Below are 22,368 nucleotides of genomic sequence, written 5' to 3' on the forward strand. Positions count from 1 at the left end.
CCACAATATTCTACAATAAAAGCATTCATAAAATAAATGGCCAATAGTCTCTTCTTGTAGATTACAAAATGTACAGGAATATTCAATATCAAGTCCAAATCTTTGCAGTGTCTTTTTTGCTGGATATGTTGTGTGTAAAAGAATCCTCCGCTCCTTAACTTTATTATTGAGCAACACTATATTTCCAATGAACCAAATTCGTTTCCAATAGATGTCTCCATAAAGTGAAGCCCAGAAGAATCTTCATCTGGGCAGAGTTACAGTTTGAATGCAGTTTCTAATATATTAGTTTGTTTGAGCATTTATTCTTGGTAATGTCCACTTCACCAAGGAATACTGCTAGAAAGACAACTGAAACCTCAGTATCTGAACATCTGAGAAGCTGCAGCACACTCCTTGGCAAAGCATCAAAAAGACCACTGCATATTCTTTTGGTGTAACCGGTAGGTGAAATTTAGAAAGGAATTAATTGTATTTTAGTAATTGCCCATCAGTATTAACAAGTTGTCTAACTAATCAAATACCATGTTCAACCCATCTTTCATAATATAGAGATTTTCTTTTATATTGAATATTCCTGTTGTTCCAAATGTAATAATTGGTTGGTGAAAAATGGTGTTTGTAAATTAGTTTCTAGGCCAGCAGGGCTTGCTTATGAAAGTTAGATAATTGTATAGGCAATTTCTCAATATTATAATCACATTTAAGTAGAAATGTAACCCCCTCTATTGAATTAAATAGGGGGGTTTAATCAAGTTGGTTTACCATTTCATTTTGAAAGTATTATTGTCTTACTACATGTAAATACATATGTACATGTATACTGCAAACTCGGTATGTAGACTATGCTGCGTCACTGCATGGGAACGATTTTAGATAGTTTTGTTTCCACTGGGAGTTATTTTTATGAAACACCGCATTTCATGTGACAGGACGTCGTCAAAGTTTACAAAAAGAAACCAGCTCGCGCTTTTCAAATACATATCGTCACAGCTGGTGAGCCGCAGTCTACGATGCTTATCCTGGGAACATTAGCAACGTCAGCCCGGTAAAAACGTTAGCACGGTAACATTAACAGCGTTAGCCCGGTAACGTTAACTGTTGGTAGCCTGACGTCCAGTAACGTCAGTGTGATACCTCTCCTCCGGTTCGGAACCATGGAGCAGGCGGCCAGCGTTAACGCAGACCCGGCGCAGCCCTCTGACAGTAACGGTGGGTTCAAGTTTTATGTTAGAAATGTACTAGTAGGCCTACGGGTCCCCAGCACATAGAAACTGCTGGACGCTAACTTGCATATGTTGGGCAATTTGCACAATTAGTATTAGTTGCATTAGCATATGTAGACATAGTTTTAAAATGGCTTGGCCGATTTAGAATTTTGAAGTGGTTTTGGAAGTTATTGTTGACATTTTCAGGATCAAACATAGCAGTTTGAACCAGAAAGTGTAAATATGTATACTCTCGGTGGACTGATTTTGACTACCATGAGTAGTAGTGTTGCGAGCATTGGACAAGATGACATTATTATCTCTACTGTGGACATTTTATTTTTTTACAAATAAATAAGCAATATGTCGAATTCCAACGATCCAGAGTCCCCTAGATCTTTTAAAATCGACACAAAATTCAGCAAACATCAGCCAACAGAGAGTATACATATTGCCACTTTCTGGTTCAAACTGGAACAGAAATGGAATCAGCATCCTCAATAACCTCCAAAACCAAACCAGAAATATCCCAAAGTTGAACTGTAGTCCACATTGCAAATTGTACAAATTGCCCAACATATGAAAGTTAGCATCCGGCAGTTTCTATGTGCTGGGGACCCGTACTATACATTACTCAACATGTCTGGATTCACAATAGGACTCTAAGGCAAACACACTGATATGCTGTATAAAGCTAAAGCCATGTGTCTGTGTGTTCACAGGCAGCTGCTCAAAATGGCGGGACTGGACTGGATTCTGGTGAGTGTTTGCAAAAGTTGAAAGTCTAACGGAATAAACACTATTACAAAATAAATTCCATAGAAAATGCGTGCTGGTAATTTTTGACCCACTTATGGAAGCTTGGGGTAGTAATACAAAAACTACAATTTCTTAAAATGTATACAATTTTAAATTAACATTTGAATGGCATGATATCCAAAACATGTTTTTTGAGGAATAGCTGGAATGTGAAATGATAAAAAAAAATGTAATTACAAAGATACTTCAAGAAAACCACCTCACCGGGTCAAAAAAGACCCACTTATGCTTTAAGGGTAAGTTACATTCATCATCCCCAATGTGTTGCATCCCCCTTCGGCATCATTGTGTGGACACATGTAATGGAATTGTTGTTTTATATCTGTACATATAAATGTTTATATCTTTATACATATATCTTCTTCACACAGGTAGACTACAGCAAAGCTTCTTAAGGATTAACTGAAGCTACTTAGTCAAAGTGATGCAATCTGCTTCGGAAACATGATCAAATGATCAATGTAGATGTTATATGAGATTATAACAGAATATGATATCAACATGTCAGTAAAATGCCAATTCATTGAGTTTTTCAAATCAAATTTAAATTGAAAGACAGTAGCAACAGGTCTAACATTTATTTGACTGTTTATTTCATTATTATTATTATTACGTTAAAAAAAGATTTGATTCAAAGGAAAGGTGTGCAGGGAGAGAACGAATGCTAAAAAAGAAATAAAAAGACACATCCTTCCTTTCCTTTAATGAAGCAGAATTAATAATATTGTAGTTAAATTAATGGCAAAAAAGTATGAAATACTACTTAAATGAACTCCTGCATACAGGTCCCTCCTCTACGACACTGATCGTACTCTGGAGCACGGTATATTTTGGTCTTTTCTTTGTCATTCAGGAGTTACTCTTTTAAACCAGCCAGTGGCTCAGCTGTGTGTTCTTGATGTGAATGTGCTGCTTACCCTGCATTATTATTATTATGATGATTAGGCTCCTCGGGTTGTGCAACAACTTTGCCTATGTGGTAATGCTGAGCGCCGCACACGACATCCTCAAAGAGCAGGAGTCAGCGAACGCCCCCTCACCTGTGAGCAGTTCAGTATGAGTCTTGTTATTACCAATGCCTTGAAGCTGTATGTCCTAATGAACACAACATGATTCCCCTGTTCTATATGTAGACTCCAGCCCCGCTGACTGTGGATGTCCAGGCTGGGAACAGCAGCAGCCCCTACGACTGTAACCCTGTTTCTACTGCGGTAAACAGTCACTACACCACCAGCTCTGCTGTGCCAACACATACAATAAGGATACACTATTATATTATCTGTGTGTGTGTGTGTGTGTGTGTGTGTGTGTGTGTGTGTGTGTGTGTGTGTGTGTGTGTGTGTGTGTGTCTGTGTGTGTGTGTGTGTGTGTGTGTGTGTGTGTGTGTGTGTGTGTGTGTGTGTGTGTGTGTGTGTGTGTGTGTGTGTGTGTGGTGTGTGTGTGTGTGTGTGTGTGTGTGTGTGTGTGTGTGTGTGTGTGTGTGTGTGTGTGCGTGTGTGTATGTGTGTGTGTGTGTGTGTGTGTGTGTGTGTGTGTGTGTGTGTGTGTGTGTGTGTGTGTGTGTGTGTGTGTGTGTGTGTGTGTGTGTGTGTGTGTGTGTGTGTGTGCAAGAGAGCCGACCATTTTAAACAGGTTTTTAGACAAACAGGAAGCGAGATGAGTGCAGAGGTACTGAAACTCATCTGTCAATCAGAGAAACGAAGCCGTTGTTACACACATAGCAAACATGCAGTATATATCGCCACACATGAAATAGTAAGTCTGACATAAAGACACAATGGATTTCAAAGACGCTGTCCTCCTCAGGCTGTGCTGTTAGCGGACATCCTCCCAACGCTCATCATCAAGCTGGCGGCTCCCTGTGTCATCCACAAACTGCCTTATGGGTAAGACGCCGCCGTGTACCTGTCCGTCAAAGTCCAGGGTGAACAGAACACAGACCTGTAGTGGTGTCGCTCAGTTGACTTAAAATACATTCAAGATACATGTCCCTGTACCTGGTTGACTCGACGCTTGTTCCATGTGCCATTCACATCCCAACACTTCCTTTCAATGTTTATTCCTTTTGGAAGGAAAGCAAATAAAAGATCAATAACAAATATATAATAACATATTTATATTGAAATAAGAATTTAAAGTAAGAATATGAAATCAAAAAGATCAAATAAATACATTTTTATAAAAACACAATAAGTTAAATTAAGAAATAAAAAATAAGATATACAAATATTTATATAAATATGAGAAATTAAATCAAGAAGATCAAATAAATGTATATAGAAATAAGAAATGGAAGAATGAATGTGCAATTGAAAGACAAAATGAAGATATCAAAACAAGAAATTGATTACATAAACACAAATATTTAAATAAAAAAACAAGTTAAAGTAAAAATGTGCTATCAAAGAAAAAAATAATATAAAGATATATGAATACAAGCAGTTACAATAAAATGTCCAATAAAAGACTAAACTATATAAACATAACAAGTGAAATAAAGAATGAGCACATTGCAGTACAAGTCTAACATGTAGTGTATATTCCAGCTGATACAGTGTATTAGTGTACTCTGATATTAGTCCTGAGTTACACAGATGAAAAGGGTTTGGCTGCTGATGGTTGGGGTCCTTCTAACCTGGCTAGGGTCCTTCTAAGCTGTTTTATTGATACATTTAGCACCGTGCTGCTGTTTCACTCGACTCTTTCATACCATTTCCCCGTGGTCTTATATTTAAAAGGGTTCAGTTTGATTGATGGAAGCGTATGAAAGTGCTATACATCCGATTGGCTGCTCATAGGAGCACGTTGTCCAAACAGCATGTTTATCTGTATAATACATTAGTAGTGGTGGATTTACTGCCTCATTCTGTTTCTGTAGTTTCCGGGTGTTGTTCTGCGCCCTGATGGCAGCCACAAGTTTCCTCCTGGTGTCCTTCTCCTCAGCGATGTGGATGAGCATTCTAGGTAAATTCTGTTCTTATTATTTTGAGTCACAGCTCTTATCGTTGCGTGTAGTGGAACATCTGATAACGGAGTATCAGAAAGAGTCAGCTTGGTTTCAGCTAAGCTTATCTGAACGGGTGCTGCTGCGACGATTCCACTGAAGTGTTCATGGTGTTATCATGACATATGGATCAGCGTGCCCGATGAGAACAAGTGCGTCTGCAGAAGAGAAGGAGGCAAATGAATCTGAATGAGTGCTGAGTTACAGAACATGATGTGGAGGAAATATTTGATTGAACTGCCTTATTTCTTATATTATTATTATTATTATTATATAGTTCCAAATAAAATATTTGCTTTAAAATGAAAACTGCTCAAAAGAACAATAATCAGGCTGCCAGATGGCGCCTGAACCCATCAGACAATGTCATCCCCTCTATCTCCCCATTTCACCTCTGTATCTCTAAGAAAAGGCACAGTCTGACAAAAACAAGTTCATATTACTTTATATATATATATATATATCACCACAATACTGATATTTTAACTAAGGAAGAGTTCAATAATGAATATTTGGTGCAATAACCCTGATTGGCAGTAACAGCTTTAGTGTCACCATGCTCGAGCTGACTTTATGCCGCTCCTGCCCCAAACATGTCGACAACAGTTCATGACCATCCATGTTTATCTTGATAGCTGGGTATCCTGAGGTTTGTAAATGCTGGCGCTTTGGGGATTAGGCAAACCGTGATCTGCTGCTCCTCCATCACACCTCGACTGACCCGTCTGTTGACAAACCTCTGAGTGTTGGGAGCTTGGCACAGCAACAGAAAACAAGATGTCTTCTTGGTTCATCCTGTATGTGGCTTGGTTCATATGTCTTTCACTAATCTGCCTTATTCAAGCCTTGCTGAAGCCTCATCACCAATTCTCAACAGACTGTATCACTGGGCGTGAAACAGGTCTCTGGTAACCCATTAGACTCATCAGAGAGCATGGCCTTGCTCCAGGCCTCTGTAGTCCAACCCTTATGGTCTTTGTTGACTCATCTTTGAGGTCATAACTTTCTTTTACTATACACATATTAAAATACATTAAAAACGTGTACTTTATACATATTTTGTGGTTAAAAGAAGTATTGAATAAGAATGAACCTAGTTTTTTTTGCATTATTACAAGTATAAAACCACGTCATCTTTTATTCTTTTAACCATTTTTTACTTTATCCAAATACATACTCCAATTTACAATATTCTTATTTTTGACTTGCTATTTTATCAGTGCTTTTCGGAATAAATCTAAAACAATTATTTGACTCAAACATATCTTTAAATAGTAAAAACCAGAGAAACGAGTAGTTTAGCACGGGCCTCTTTATATCAATTGTAGTGTGTGAGAATGTTCTTTTTAAAAATGACTTTCATTTCATTTCAAACCTTTATTTATACAGATAAATCCCATTGAGATCATTGATCTCTTTTCCAAGGGAGACCTGCTCAAGTAGTTCCACATGAAACATAACATAAACAGAACAACAAAAGGACATCATACAGCATCATTTACACAATTATCCACATAAACAGGTACCAATAGCTTCTGATTGACTAGCACCCAACCGAGCTTTAAAAACATTTAGTGGCACCAGATTGTTCAGTTTCCATTTAATTTGCAGACTATTCCAAGACAGAGGAGCTGCGCATCTAAAAGCTGTCTTCCCTAAGACAGTCCTAGCAGTTGGCACATTTAATAAAACCACAGCATTCGATCTCAGGCAGTAGCCACTTAGAATTCTCCGTGAGATCAGGGAGCAGATATAAGATGGAAGTTTCCCTAGCATGGCTTTGTATATGAAAATGTACCAGTGACTGAGCCTCCGTACAGTTAGTGAAAGCAAACCAGCCCTTGCATACAGGGTACAGTGATGGGTTAATGCTTTACAGTTTGTCACACATCTCAGAGCACTGTGATACGCAGCATCTAACTTGACCAGGCAATGGGCAGGTGCATTCATATAGACCAGATCCCCATATTCCAGCACAGGTCAAAGGTCACAGAGCCTTTTCCTGGCCTCAAGCCAGAAGCAGGACTTGTTCCTGTAGAACAGGGGTGGGGAACCTTTTTCCTCTCAAGGGCCATTTCAATGTTTACAACATCCTCCGAGGGCCGTACAAATGATTGACCTCTGCTTAAAAATACTAAAATCACAGCCCATTCATTTGGCCTTTCTTTCATGCTGTGCAAAGAAAAAGCAACCTCTAAATCCAGATATCTCACCATGACTCACGCATGCATGTGCACGGTGTGGCATGACCACCAACACAGAAAGATATGGACACAAGATGTGTGCAAATGTTATATATAATATTTGCACACAATATTGTAATATTTAGTTTCCTATCATCCTATACATGATTTAAGTGGTGGGGGGGGGACCTAACTTCCTCTAGGGGGGTCCGAAAGGTTTTTTTTTTTTTTTTTTTAAATATTGAAGTTAAAAGCATCAATCTGATGCACTTTGAGAGCAACATTGAGAGATCTATGGATACATCTCTCAACACCCAGATGAAACAGAACTGCAAGCAGATTTCTTTTACTTTATGGACTTTTACAAATCACTCTCCTTTTAAACTGTATTATTTATTTATTTTTATTTTACTGTCATATAGTAGTTTACTTTATTCTCTTATTTTTGTATAACTATAATGATCATATAAAGATGTGCCTTTACCTCACTGGTTGTAGAAAAAGCTTCTTATATTCGTTAGCATAGCTAGCTAACCAGATGCTAATAACAACAAAGTTATTGACTGTCTGATCAGTGTGACAGATGAACAGATCGCCACTGGGCTCTCATCTAAGGCTGCGGCCCCACGAGGACGAAAACGGCTAAACGCATAGGATTAACGCAAACGCAATCGCAAACGGCTTCCGTCCACATGCAATAATTATCCGGATAGTGTCTGCCCACACGAGACCGCTCCGTTTAGCTCCAACCGCTGGAGAAGCTGCAGTACATATGCAGGAGCCTGTAGGTGGCGCTGTAACTTCCTCCACAAAAGCAGCGAAGAAGAAGGTTGTCATGGTTGCCCTTCTGTTTATTCTCCGCGGTGGGGGCCGAGGGAACCGGGCAGAGTTTTTCGCCAGTCAGCGTGTATTAAAGTTGAAATCTTCCGGACAAAATTATAAAAGTGCCGGTCAAAGGTCTTCTTTGTTATTTATTGAGCTTTAAAACAAATGAATAACGACTCTATATAATATAATGATAAAATACACGGAGCCTCTCTTTTTCCTCCCTCTCTTCGGACAGCGCCAGTGTCTGTCTCATGCAGCAGCTCATCCAGTAATCAGTGACCCGGCCGACTATAAAAATAAACATATTTATAACTAGTTTAGTTTGAGAGGTAATTAAAATAGCTAAGGGTGATGATCTGACTTGAAGTGTGTGTTTTGCTGCAGAGGGAGGAGCTGCAGGTGAGCAGAGCTGCGTGTCTCCGTCCTGTCAGATTAGACTTCACTCGCGAGAGAAAGATAAATAATCTGAATTCAGGGTGCAGTTTACTTTGACGTGGGGGTGAGCAGCAGAGGTGGGGAGAGGCGGGGCTATTGCCTCATCATTATTGCTGTAGATGTTGCACAAACAACTGTAGCATGGTCAATAGCGTCCGGAGCACGATAGCAACTCTGCGATCCGCCATTGTTGTTGTTGTTGGTGGCGAAACACTTCAGCACTGGCGCGGGGTAAGCGGAGGTGAGCAGAAGAGGTGGGGAGAGGCGGGGCTATTGCGCAATCACTATCAGTGATCTGAAAATGTCCGTATAGGGCGCACACACGGAGCTGTTTGACCCCCCAGAGAGTTGCGTATGCATTTCTATCCACCTTGGGACCCGTTGTCGTTTCCTCAGTCGTTTAGTGCCATATTCGGTCGTCCTCGTGTGGCCGAACGGTCTATATGACACTAAACAGTAACGCAAACGACCGAATTCGTCCTCGTGGGGCCGCAGCCTAAAAGACACAGACACGCAGAAACTGCGGCATGTGTACGGCTCCTAAGGGTACTCCAATTTCTGAAGTGCTGGAGCGCGTTCTGGTATGGGCTCAGAACAGTCTCATAATACACACATGTGCACAGAAGGATTCACACTTGTATTTCATGATCCGCAAAGGATTCAAACTTGTATTTCCGGATCCACACTTGTGTTTTTCAATGCACAGACAAATGTATTCCGTTTCATATACATGTAAATAAAATCCAAATACAGAAAAAAGTTTTACATGTGTATTTTTGATCCTCACATATTTGTTTTCCGTTTAAAACCGCTGCACCTGCAAACACAAACAGCTTTCTGTGCACGGATCGCTTTGCATTCGTGTGTGGGTTTTTTGAGACTCCCCTGACGGTCAGCCGATTCGTACTTGTAATTATTTCTATCTATAGCCAATCAGATGAGCGAGCCCCCACGAGGGTAGATTTCTTACGTTCATGACGTAGCGCTTCATGTACGCATTTTGCTGAGCTGAGCTGAGCTGACAGCTCCATGGAGCCTGCCTGCAGGCGCTAATCTCAGGACACCCTCCACTCTCAGTACAGCGCCACTTTCCGAACAGGAAATGCACGCAAATACAAGCCTTTATATTATTAAGGTACAGCGCCACTTTCCAAACCATTGATGAATGCTTGTGTACACAAAAACGGCAGGCAAAACCGTTTTAAATGTGTGTTTCCTGTATGGCGAATACAGCTGCTTTGTTTATGTCTGTATGAAGTTGTTGTGAGTGTGGAGGGAGCAGCTACAGGTTAGCTTAGCCTAATCGATCAGTGCACTACGAAGCCAGTGCTAGACAGTGACCTGTTAACGGGGGGAGCCCCGCCGGTCATTATCGGCCGATATTCACTCTTAATAGTTTGATCGGTGCTCTCTATAAAGGCCGATCAGGAGAGCTGGATCTGATCGATATGGACATACACGCGAGTGAAGTATAACCGGTCGCGAGAGAGAGATCAGATCAGCTGCTGAGTCTGACGGAGACACGCAGCTCTGCATGATCACCTGATGCTCCTCCCTCTGTTTAGCGAGCTGACCGGACTGCGCAAAATGCATATAAGTAATCTTACCCTCGTGGGGGCGCGCTCATGTGATTGGTTTAGAATGAAGGAGACATCTGATTGGCTATAGATAGAAATAATTACAAGTACGAATCGGCTGACTGTCAGGGGAGTCTCAAAAAACCCACACACGAATGCAAAGCGATCCGTGCACAGAAAGCTGTTTGTGTTTGCAGGTGCAGGGGATTTAAACGGGAAACTAATAAGTGAGGATCAAAAATACACATGTAAAACTTTTTTCTGTATTTGGATTTTATTTACATGTATATGAAACGGAATACATTTGTGTGTGCATTGAAAAACACAAGTATGGATCCGGAAATACAAGTTTGAATCCTTCTGTGTGCATGTGTGTATTATGAGACTGTTCTGAGCCCATATTCTGGTGCTCTCCGTCAGAACTGCACCCCTGTCAGTCGAGACATATACCACGTGATGACACGTTAGGCTCGTGTTGTTTTCAAGGACCCTGACCTTGGCCAGGAAAAACAGGTACTCGCTTGGTTAATTTTTTTTGCGGTCTAGATTTCTTACATTTTTTTCTTTTTTGCGTGTGTTTATAAATTACCTCGAGGGCCGTACCAAATTGTCTCGCGGGCCGTATACGGCCCGGGGGCCGGAGGTTCCCCACCCCTGCTGTAGAAGAAACCTAGCCGAACCCTCAGCTTTTTAAGCAGTGAAGTTTAAAAGTGAGACAATCATCAAGCCAGATACCAAGGTATTTGTAACAGGCAACAACTTCAAGTTTTGTTCCTTGCGTAGTTACAATATCTAAAACAGGCTCTGGTGTCTTTTTTGCTTTTGAAAATAGCATTACCTTGGTTTTATCCACATTTAAAAGAAGCTTTAATTCAGAGAGCTGAGTCTGAATAGTGTTAAAAACAGCCTGTAATTTAACAACAGCCTCTTTAATGGAGGGACCTGCACAACACAATCACAGTACCATCCGCATAAAAATGTAAAGTAGCTTCATCCACATTATCACCTACGCTGTTAATATGGAGAATAAAAGTGGTCCTAAAACAGAACCTTGTGGTACACCATTAGCAATGTTTAACCACTCAGAAGACAGTCCATCAAAGTGAACACATTGGGACCTTTCAGAGAGGTAGTTCACAAACCACCCCACTGCAAGGCTGGATATGCCAATAATGAGTAGCCTCTGCTTTAAGATGAGATGCTCAACGGTGTCAAACGCTTTGGAAAGGTCAATAAACAGAGCTGCACAACTCTGCTTATTATCTAAAATACTAGTAATGTCATTTGCCACTTTCATTGTCGCAGTGATGGTGCTGTGTTTTTTTCTGAAGCCTGACTGATGTTTAGACAGGATATCATTTATAGATAAAAACTCCTTTACTTGTTCACTCACTAAGCGTTCGAGCACCTTTGCCAGAACTGACAATTTAGAGATTGGCCTATAGTTATTTAAAATAGTTGCCTCCCCTCCTTTCAGTAAAGGCAAGACATAAGCAGACTTCCATACTTTTGGAATTGCATTTGTGCTGAGGGAGAGGTTAAAAAGAGAAGTGAGAGGTGGAGCAATAAAATCTGCAGCTATCTTTAAAAAGAAAGGTTCTAAGTTGTCCGGGCCAGCCGGTTTCCTAGGATCTAACTTGGATAAGGCTTCATGAACAATACCAATAGTTAAAGGAGTAAAACTGAAAGGGTTTTCCAGACCACGTTGTTCAGAGTCAAGGATTGGAGCGTTCACAGAAGCAGAAGTACAGTCAGTGACAGAATCAAATAGAGAGCCACAGGACACAAAATGCTTATTAAAGCAATTTAGCAAAGTAGCCCTGTCTGATATAGTGCCAGATGCTGTGGTGAGGCACGGAGGTAGCTCATTTGGGATATCACCAGTGGAAATCGATTTTATGGCTTTCCAAAATGTCCTAGGATTATTCAGGTTTTCTGTCGTAACTGACAAATAGTACTTTGATTTATTTTACTAATACATGTCATTAATCCATAGTGTTTGCAGTTCCTCACAAGGGTCAATAATGTCACATGTTTGGGAGGCACAGAGGAAATACTTGAATCACTCAAGTCTTGAATAATCATGATTAAAGCTTATTAACTGTACTGGTGACATTTCTATTGAAATGATATAAGAACACAACTTTATTGTCCACTAAAGGGTCAAATTGTCAGTTGCACATCGAGCAGTTCAGTGCAGGTTACGGAGAGGCGTTGTGGGGTAAATGCTAGAGGAAGAAACATGATTAGATCTACCAACCACACATAGCACTATTCACTTGAAGCTCATTTCATAAGGCGCTCTGTGCCTCCCTCCTGTGTGTTCCAGGAGTGGTCTTTGCCAGTGTCAGCGCCGGACTGGGAGAACTGTCCTTCCTCTCCCTCACCGTGTACTTCAGCAGGTAAACGCTTCCTCTAACCACGGATGAACTGGTTACACTTTCGGGGCCAAAGTTCACTGTGACCTCACAACACGGTGGGGGCAGGTCTAGTTTTGCCCTTCACTCTGAAATCGCTGATGTTCGAGCTTACTCGGAGGAACCTAGAAGGAAGCACCTTCCAAACAACGCTCTCCTCTCAATGCTGTGACTCAAGCTAGTTAGGGGGGTGTATGATACCCCCTTCTACCCACCCAACTAAGTGCTAACTCATGAGAGAGCATTTAAATAGCTCTTTGTCACACACCCAACGCAGTGGGCCATGGCCAGGCGATCGTCAGCAATGATGTCACACCACAGCGTCTGATGGTCTGTCTATCGAGTGGTGCCGGTATGAGTCTGTTAAACAGGGGATGAGTCAGCAATTCTGTTTCACTGCTCTCAAATGAAATGGGTTTTGGTTCGAGGCCTGAAATAAAGGCTGTGGTTGAGTATCGTAAACGTGTGTTTGCCACAGATATTATTTTCTGCAATATTCCAATATCCAATCCCCCCCCCCCCCCCCCCGCAGGGATGTGCTGGGCGCCTGGGGCTCGGGCACCGGGGGAGCTGGTGTCGCTGGAGCCTTCCTGTACTCAGGACTCACCCAGGTGGGCCTGTCTCCCCAGGTCACGCTCCAAATCATGCTGGTGGTCCCGGTCGCCTTGTTGATCAGGTGAGTGTGGAGTTCCAGAGCTGTTTGTTTGTGGGAGAGATGTCCTTCTGGAGGGACCACAGGGATGCTAACCTTTGCACACCATTTGAATGCACATAAACACGATAAACACACTACAGGGAAGTCAAAACTCCAAAAAGCAGAATCACCTCAGTTCTTCTCACCGTTCAAATGAAAATATTTGTACTTTTGCTTTCCCCCCTGCCAGCTACTTCTTCCTGCTGGCTCCTCCACCTACTCTCCCCCAGTGGAGAGAGAAGCAGTATGCTGCCGTGGTGTCAGAGGAGAGGCAGCAGCTGATGGATGACTCGGAGGAAGAGGAGCCGGGAGAGTCAACCCCAGGTACATGTCGCAGACAAATCAAAAAGGTTCACGTGGATGGGATTGAAATGACATGAACGAGTTTAGCTGCCGTTGTGCATTGCATGCGTGGAAGGCCTTTGAGTGCATTTCTGGTATTTGATCAGATAATAAAGGAAGCACATGTTGTTTCAGCGGGGAAACATTTCAACTTCATTTTGATATGAAAGGGATTTCATATAAGCACACCTCTGATTTTAAACAGCTGATTACATTAAACACCAGGCCTCGTGAGATTTAAGATCAGATGAAGTCATTGGTTTATCTCAGTGTGGAGGAAGTGGTTTCAGTGATAAGGAATGTACGTGGGTGGATGTGTGCAGAGAAAGCTAATATTTACACTTTGAGCTCAATGTGTTAATAACTTCTTTAGATACTGCAAAGATAGCAGTTTCACCCAACTTCCATTCCGAGTGCTCAGCTTGGCTGCGCAATTAGATGGCAAACAAGAATATTGAACTACTTTGTAAAAGATAGAACTAATGTAAAATTACACTGATATGGTGTTTTAAAGCAACGAGTGGGAGTTTTGAAACAAATCTGACACTGATTGATAAAAAGCAACCAATGTTGTTGCTAATCATTGATAGATCCCGGACTAAATAACAATACAAGTTCTGCTTGGCATCAACTATACAACACATAATAACACATATTTATACATATTTACCAAAGCAAACTATCTAAAGAGAAAGAATAAAATAATGTTAATATACAATTTTTACTGCGTTTTTTTTAAATGGACACTATTGTCCTCTAATGACATCATATTATTTTTGTAAGGGATGCACAAGGCCTAAACCTGCAGATTTAGATTGTTTTTGGAGTAGCGGAAACACATGCTAACACATCATTGACATATTAAGACCTTTTGAGATGATAACCCAAATAGTAATATAATATGTTCTTATTGACACATGTAGCTGACATACAATACAGCTTTATTTATAGAGCACTTTGAACCTCCAGACCAAAGTGCTGTACAGTCAAATAAACAAAAACATAACACAGCACAGCTCACACACCAGAAAACAAGTATAAGTAAAAACAATAGACAATTTAAAATCAATAAAAGCAACACTCTAAAATATGTCAATCTGCTAAGGAGAAGAGGTGGGTTTTAAGAAGCCATTTAAAAACAGGCAGTGTGTCTGATATGCAGGGGCAGATGGTTCCACGGTGTGGGAGCCACGGCCCCCTCTGAGCTTAGACCTGGTTCTGGGCACGTTCAGGAGCAGTTGATCAGCTGACCTGAGAGGGCGGTGCGTGTAAGGGTGTAGCAGCTCAGAAAGATGTGGTGGGGTCAAGCCATCCACCAGCTCCTGAGGCAAATAGTATCACTTCCTTTGGTTCCACTTCACCTGATGCATGTTACTGAAATATAATAACAGATCTAACAGTTCCCTTCTCTTGAGGGGATAGAATTAGCTTTTTCTTGTCAGTTTTAATTCATGTATAACCACTTTATGCGCAAGTGCTGCATAATTAATCAAAATCTTATCGTAAATTGAAACCCGTGCAATATCTAAATCCCAGTAAGCACAATGTTTTAGTAAAGGGCAAATATCTTTAATATGATTTTATATTAATGATTGTGCTGCTGCAGAGAAGTCGTGGTCTACAAACGGCATTCTCACGCTACGATCCTCATTTGGTACAGATCCACACAATGATCATTTTCATTTTCTTTTCTAAATGATGCTCCTTCGCTCAATTATTGCAAATCATATCGCAATTGGAATATCAGTCAAAATATTTGCAAGTTATACTTTTTTCAAAATCAAACAGCCGTAATATGGGCAGCCGGAGTTGCTGAGACCGTGCTGTTTCTCGCCTATTAGACAACACAGGCAGACTGAGAGAGGCTTTTCACAATGAACGACTCGTGTTACTGGTTCATGCTTTCGTCCCCCTCAATGTGACAGGGACCAGGAGCAGCGGACCGCTCACCCCTAAAGAAAAACTTCATGTCATCAGAGTAAGCACACTCTTCCCTTCATTTTAAATATGTGTATCTTTCTGATCAGCCCTAACATCTCTTGTTCCTGTGAGCAGGGCCTGATGAGGTTTGTGTTCCCGCTGGCACTGGTCTACTTCGCCGAGTATTTCATAAACCAGGGCTTGGTAAGTTTCAGTTGTTGGGCCAAATCCAGCATTAGTGTGCTGTAGTCTGAGAGATGGCATGCATTGATGGTTCGTGACATTTCAACAGTGATCACTTGTTTTTCTCTGCCGACATGAATGTTAACAACAAAAGTGTAATGGCTATATATATAACCAATGGCAAAAAGAAGCCTCAGACATTCACCAGTGGGGTATTTAGACTAGTGTTGGCACGATACCAACATTTTGGTTTCGATACCAAGTCAAGAATTGCGATTCCGATTCTTTTTCGATAATTTTCTTAAAAAAAGGGAAACAGTCTTAAATGTAATTATTGTGCTTTATTTCACACCATAACGATAACACAAACTTTTAAACAATGAGAACAATAAATAAAATACATGACAAGAATTTGTATTGAATACAATTAAGCATCATCTATAAACAAGTGTTTTGTTTTTCGCTTCTGGCGTCTTTTTTGTCAACAAGCCGAGGCGCAGCGGCAGTTCCCACTCACAGCCATGCTTCTCGTCTTCTCACGTGCTCTGGCAGCTAGCGCGTGCACGAGAGAGGGGAGGGACTTAGAGCGTGCTTGAGAGGGGAGGGACTGCAGGCACAGCTGCAGTGCAGGGAGTGGAAGCAGAGCGCTGAACACACACGGCTCTTATTAAAACGGCGCTTTCTCACCGGAGTACTTTCCCCCGTCATTCTTAAAGTACCGATACTAATGAAACGGAGGAATCGTAACGTTTTTAACGGCAGGGTATCGCGGTACCTTTCAAGTATCGGTACACCGTGCAACACTAATTAGACTATGTTTTTGTCTAAGATAAAACATTAACATATCTTAAAGGGGACCTATCATGCAAAATATACTTTTGTATGTCTTCTATACATAAATATGTCCCCCCCCCCGGTGTGTCAGGGAACTCACGCAGCGTCAGAAAACAAAACCCTCTCTCTTTTCCTCCGTACCCAAATCTCTAAAAACGGGGGTACAACGAGCGGATACAGATTTGCTGCCGATATGACGTAATATCGGAAATGTGGACTGGCTTCACACCCACGGCCCTATCAGAAACAATGCCCGACATGTTTTGGACGTAATATGGTTTTTGTTTACATTAGCAAGCATCGCTAACACTAAAAAGGAACTCACCTTGTGGGAAACCCGCAAGAGAAAAAGCATTTGAGCTCCATACTGTTTCAGAAATAATCCTTGATGTGGTTTGGAACATGTTAGTGTTTAATCACGGCAGCATTTAGCTGAGTATCTCGTAGAATTCTGAGCAGGCATTTGCTCCCCCTCCTCTTTTTTCTTTTTTTCAAGTTAAGGACCCCGAACCTACAGTCCTCTAACAGGGCTGAAATCAAGCCTCAGGAAGTGCGCCGGACTCTGATGAAAATATTCGTTGCGTCCAAACGGCGGTACTACACTTTCCGTATCAGTCCGTGACGTCATTGGGCCCAGAAAGACTTTTCCCCATTGACTGACATGGGGAAAGAAACGTCTGTAAATCAGCGGATACTTTTTTTTAAACTAAACAAACTACCCAGTATGAACTATTTTATAGCCCTTATTATAATCATTAGGTCCTTACATTTCTAAAATGCACTAAAAGCCGAATCTAGATTTATTTTCTCTCTCCATTCATTCTACTGAGCTGAGAGCATGGCTGAGAGTGGGAGCTCGGGGGGCGGGGCTTAAGGGGAGCAGGCTCTGTGAGCGCACATATGGGTTCTTCTGCTCTGACAGCTAGGCATGATGGGTAATCTGTGACGTTTCGCTCTCTCAAAAGTTGGGCCATTTTGTCTTCCTGCGCCAATGAGCAGCTCTCATAGGAAAGAACGAGGCCCCACCTCTCACGCTGTATCCAGTTCTTATTATACATCATGGCTGAAATAGAGGGATGTGAGGGATGTCTAAAATGCATGATCTGTTTGGTATTTTGAGCAAAATACATCATAGACATGTTTGTATATATTTTTATATATCTGATATATAATATCATAATAATAATAATATTAATAATATATGCCTAAAAATAGCATGATAGGAGACCTTTAAGCTTGAGTTAGCCACAGACCTTGTTAAGGCATCTGCTGTAACTCTATACACGTTCAAACGCAGTTGACGTGAAGACGAGGGAACCCGATGTGGTAAAATGCTGAATAATAGTTTTAGAACTGATTCCTGCACCTCTCTATAATGAGCACGGACTAATGCTGGCGTTTCTTTTCCCAGATGGAGCTCCTGTATTTCCCCAATGTGTTTCTGTCTCATGCCGAGCAGTACCGCTGGTCAGTTAACCTCAGTCATGTTTTCTGAAGGATTCAAAGTGATATATTTGTTCCTTTTTGACAACTGCTTGCCTCTTATGTGTGTGTACGCCTACGAGGCTATAAACCTATGTGTGTGTGTGTGTGTGTGTGTGTGTGTGTGTGTGTGTGTGTGTGTGTGTGTGTGTGTGTGTGTGTGTGTGTGTGTGTGTGTGTGTGTGTGTGTGTGTGTGTGTGTGTGTGTGTGTGTGTGTGTGTGTGTGTGTGTGTGTGTGTGTGTGTGTGTGTGTGTGTGTGTGTGTGTGTGTGTGTGTGTGGGTGTGTGTGTGTGTGTGTGTGTGTGTGTGTGTGTGTGTGTGTGTGTGTGTGTGTGTGTGTGTGTGTGTGTGTGTGTGTGTGTGTGTGTGTGTGTGTGTGTGTGTGTGTGTGTGTGTGTGTGTGTGCAGGTACCAGGCGCTGTACCAGGTTGGTGTGTTGGTGTCTCGATCATCCCTGTGCTGCATAAAGATCAGGAAGCTGTGGGTTCTCTCTTTGCTCCAGGTGAGAAATGCACACTAAGAAAAAAATCTCAAATTATGATGACATTTCAATTTGAACAAATATGTAAAATGTCAACTGCCAAAAATAAATAAATTCCGTATTCCTTAAATGTCCACATGTGGCAACGAATTTGGGAGGACAAACACCCAAAGGGCAAAGTCAAATGTTAAAAAAAGCTACAAAGCTATTGGTTGATAGTAAGCACTTATTGGGTACATTTGCATTTGATATACTGCTTAATACTAATCTACAACCAACCATACATTTGTTCTGGATGTACCATTTGACATACTGTGGGTATGTGGTATGGATGCAATACATTTTAGGAGAAAAAAATTCCCTTTTTTCACCTAACCCAGATAGTGTGGTTCAGGACTGACTCATTAACTCGGAAATTAGTTAGCATTTGAATACTTAAAATGTCTTACATATTTATATGTCAGTAAACCCCCCCGGGCGCTGTACAATAGCTGCCCACTGCTCCTAGTACTAGGATGGGTTAAATGCAGAGGTCAAATGTCACCGTGTGCTGTGTTCTCTGCATGTGTGACCATTAAAGAGGGTTTCATTCCTCCGATTCTATTCTATTAGCCGCCTTTAGCTTAGCGCTGGTCATGTGACATCATATCGTTTTTTTTACCATTAGTTTTTTACTTTGGGTAATTGCTTTTATGCTTCAACTACTAAGTGGTGTTGATATGAGGAGATTATCCTGCTGAACTAAATAGTAGAAAACTGCTCTTTCAAATATAGCTATCGCTTTTTTTATTGGCGTCTTTTGTGTTCATTTTATTTCGTTAAATTAAAGACTGTTGGAAATCTTTTTTATTTATTTTATTTCATAAGCAATTTCCTGTAATGTAGGGTTAATCACAAAATACGCTGTGATCACCATTAATTTTGCTTTAGGAATTATTAATATATTTTATTATTTAGAAGGTAATACTGTTATATTTGACTATATTTTTTATTAAATCAAATTCCTCATACGTGTAAACCTACCTGGTAATAAACACCACACACATATCTTTATCACCAGCTGTTATCACAAATATGCACAGAATAAAATATTTCAGTCCAGAGTACAAATCCCTTTCCTTCTAATCTGTGGGTGGATGTTTGCATACTGCTGACTCCGCTGTCTGTGCTCCAGGTGGTGAACGCGCTGCTGCTCCTGCTGGCGGTGCGGTTTCACTTCCTGCCCAATCCCTGGGCCGTGTTCGCCATCATCCTCTACGAGGGTCTGCTGGGCGGAGCGGCCTACGTCAACACCTTCTACTTCATCAGCAAGGAGGTAGGCTGCACCATTGATCAAAATGTAGATTGTGATAATTCATTGACTTTAGGGGTAAGTCTTTGTATTCCACTTCAAACCCTTTATAGTTTATTTGCCAGTTGCTTATTGTGAACCCGGAACTGTTGAGTTCCCCAAAGTGTTATGTTAGAAATGTGTAGAACGGGTCCCCAGCACATAGAAACTTCCGGATGCTAACTTACATATGTTGGGCAATTAGCACAAGTTGCGTTATTTAGCATACTGTATGCAGACAATAGCTAAAAAAAAATCTTGGCCCATTTGGACAATTTTGGAGTGGTCTTGGAGGTTATTGAGGATATTGTATCGATATCTGAGCTTTCAGGATCAAGAATTTCAGTTTGAACCAGAACGTGGCCATATCTGTACTCCTGGTTGGCTGAAATTGATTTAACATCCTTCAATAACCTACAAAAAACATCCAAACATTTTCCAAATCTGCCAAGTCATTTCTTAGCTTTTGTCTACATATGCTAATTAATGCTAAGTAACACAACTTATGCCAATTATATAACATAGGCAAGTTAGCATCCGGTAGTTTCTATGTGCTGAGGACCTACACTATACATTTCTAACATAAACTGTTTGGGTACTCAACATTTCCAGGTTCAAACTGCTGGCAAGTAGACTTTTAAGAAAGTGTTTGGTGATGCATCAGCATACTTGTTCATTATTCTACATCACATGTCCAGTGTGTGTTCATCCTGAATTCTTTGTTGTGTCCACAGTCTGAAGACAGACACAGGGAGTTTGCCATGGCTGCTGCCAGTGTAGGAGACAGTCTGGGCATCGCTCTGGCTGGACTCGCTGCTTTCCCCGTGCACAGATACTTCTGTTCCCTATGACGCAGCCCACACACACCTCCACCATGAATCAGCAGGAAGTGGGTGGGTGCCTGCTATTTCAGGGATTGAAAACAGGAGACTACATTTCTACATAAAAGTGGTGGTGGTGGAAACACTTTTGACCTACTTCTACTACTGATCAACTACTGCTGCTTTTTGGGAAGCACACCTCTGATTGGAGCCTGCTTCCAGTATTTCTTTACAGAAGGCATGGTAAAAGCTAACTGAAATGAATAATGCAAAAACGGTATTAGAAGTCTGTTGCCGGCAGAAAATGATTGCAGACTTGTAGTGCACTTCTTTTGGGGTTATCTTTCCTTGGGTTCAATCGTGAAAAACGTTTAATATGAAGAAGCAAATGCATGTCAGGAAATATCCAGTTGATGTCTACAGCAGTCGTCGATCATCTTATTTTCAAACATACAACTAATCTTACTAAGGTTAACATTATACAACCATGTTAAGCTTTTAATCAAAAACAAGTAGGACAACACAATTCTGTACTGAAGGCTAAAATGTAATTAGACATTTTCAAGATTGTAATTGATATGATGTTGTGGGATCTTTAATCTGTTTTTACGTTATTGCATTTTGCTGAAGTGTCCTTGATACTGACACAGTTGACACTTGACACAGCTATTGAGTACTGACTGCTTGTGGTTTAACACGTCAAAGTGATGTTAACAAAGGAAGTTAAAAGGTTTTTTAGTGCCTTCTTTATTAGAAACAGGTTAACTGACTGACGTGTGTTGTTGCTTCTCTGTCTGTGGTACTTTTACAATGGGTCGCATGCATTTTACTACACCTTTCTACCAAAGATAAAGGTCTTTTGTGTGCTTTAATATTGAATATACTGTAACAATATGAAATACTGGACTATGCCCAGAGCTTTAAAATACTAATATTATTAAATGTACATACATCTTAATTTAATTGTATTGCTTACTTTAACATCTTATGTTTATATTAATATTTTTATTATTTGTATTTATTTCTCTTTTGTGTATATATATATATATATATATATATATATCATTTTAAATGGAGCAACTGTCATAAACCCCAATTTCCCCCTGGATAAATAAAGTATTCTGATTTATGCATACGCAGATCATCTGTTTTTAAATCAATTGAACGTACAAATCTGCTTGCTGCCACCTTTGAATTATTATATTGAATGATTTCATTCCTAGCTATTTTGCCCATTTGCACTGCAATTAACGACGGTTACGTCTACATTGTCCCAATAACTCTATCTTCAATAACTCTATCTTTAAACATTAATCAAATGTCAGATAATAATGAAAATGCTCATCACAATTCACTTAATGTGACTTCTTCGATTTGCTCTGTTGGACCAAAATCGATGACTATTATAATTGCTGATCCTTTTCTGTCAAATCATCTTTTCAGCTCAAGTTGACCTGTAATTAAAGTGAAAGTTGAGCCTCATTTTTAACAACAATGTGTTTTTGTGTTCATTTCTTTTATCGTTCTACATGAATCATTAAACCTTTAGCTCTGATTCAGTTCCAAACTTTACTGAATTGTTTTCATATATCCTCAGGTATAGTAACAAACCACTACTGACACCATGTGGTTAAATGTGGCCCCAAATGATCACAGTTGTGCAACAGCGGAAAAGATTCAAAGATCTCCTTTCGATGTGTTTCTTTCCATATAAAAATACTGAGCTTGAATAATCATATGTCTGGTATTGTTTTTCTACACAACAGGTCAGATTTATTTTCAATTCTAAACATTGCATCCGTGCCTGC

The 22,368-nt window shown here is 40.6% G+C and overlaps 1 protein-coding gene across 1 annotated transcript; it reads left to right on the forward strand.

Annotated features, from left to right (window-relative positions):
• The first annotated feature begins 930 nt into the window (after positions 1-930).
• cln3 (CLN3 lysosomal/endosomal transmembrane protein, battenin) lies at positions 931-22,293 on the forward strand. Its single transcript, XM_034089224.2, has 15 exons — positions 931-1,212; positions 1,931-1,967; positions 2,973-3,069; positions 3,161-3,238; positions 3,834-3,913; positions 4,906-4,991; positions 12,384-12,456; positions 13,004-13,147; positions 13,356-13,489; positions 15,433-15,485; positions 15,563-15,631; positions 17,856-17,911; positions 18,337-18,430; positions 19,584-19,724; positions 20,474-22,293. The coding sequence occupies exons 1-15, from the start codon at positions 1,158-1,160 to the stop codon at positions 20,588-20,590; spliced, it is 1,314 nt and encodes a 437-aa protein (XP_033945115.1). The 5' UTR covers positions 931-1,157; the 3' UTR covers positions 20,591-22,293.
• The last annotated feature ends 75 nt before the right edge of the window (positions 22,294-22,368 follow it).

The sequence above is a fragment of the Pseudochaenichthys georgianus genome, chromosome 8, assembly GCF_902827115.2.
Source record: "Pseudochaenichthys georgianus chromosome 8, fPseGeo1.2, whole genome shotgun sequence".
In the NCBI taxonomy this organism is placed as follows: domain Eukaryota; kingdom Metazoa; phylum Chordata; class Actinopteri; order Perciformes; family Channichthyidae; genus Pseudochaenichthys; species Pseudochaenichthys georgianus.

Excerpts from the sequence above, each read along its gene's own strand:
- cln3 (XM_034089224.2), top strand. The coding sequence starts at position 1,158 with ATGGAGCAGGCGGCCAGCGTTAACGCAGACCCGGCGCAGCCCTCTGAC. Across the intron at positions 4,992-12,383 it reads GATGTGGATGAGCATTCTAG|GAGTGGTCTTTGCCAGTGTC; the intron begins GTAAATTCTGTT and ends TGTGTGTTCCAG. Across the intron at positions 15,632-17,855 it reads ATTTCATAAACCAGGGCTTG|ATGGAGCTCCTGTATTTCCC; the intron begins GTAAGTTTCAGT and ends TTCTTTTCCCAG.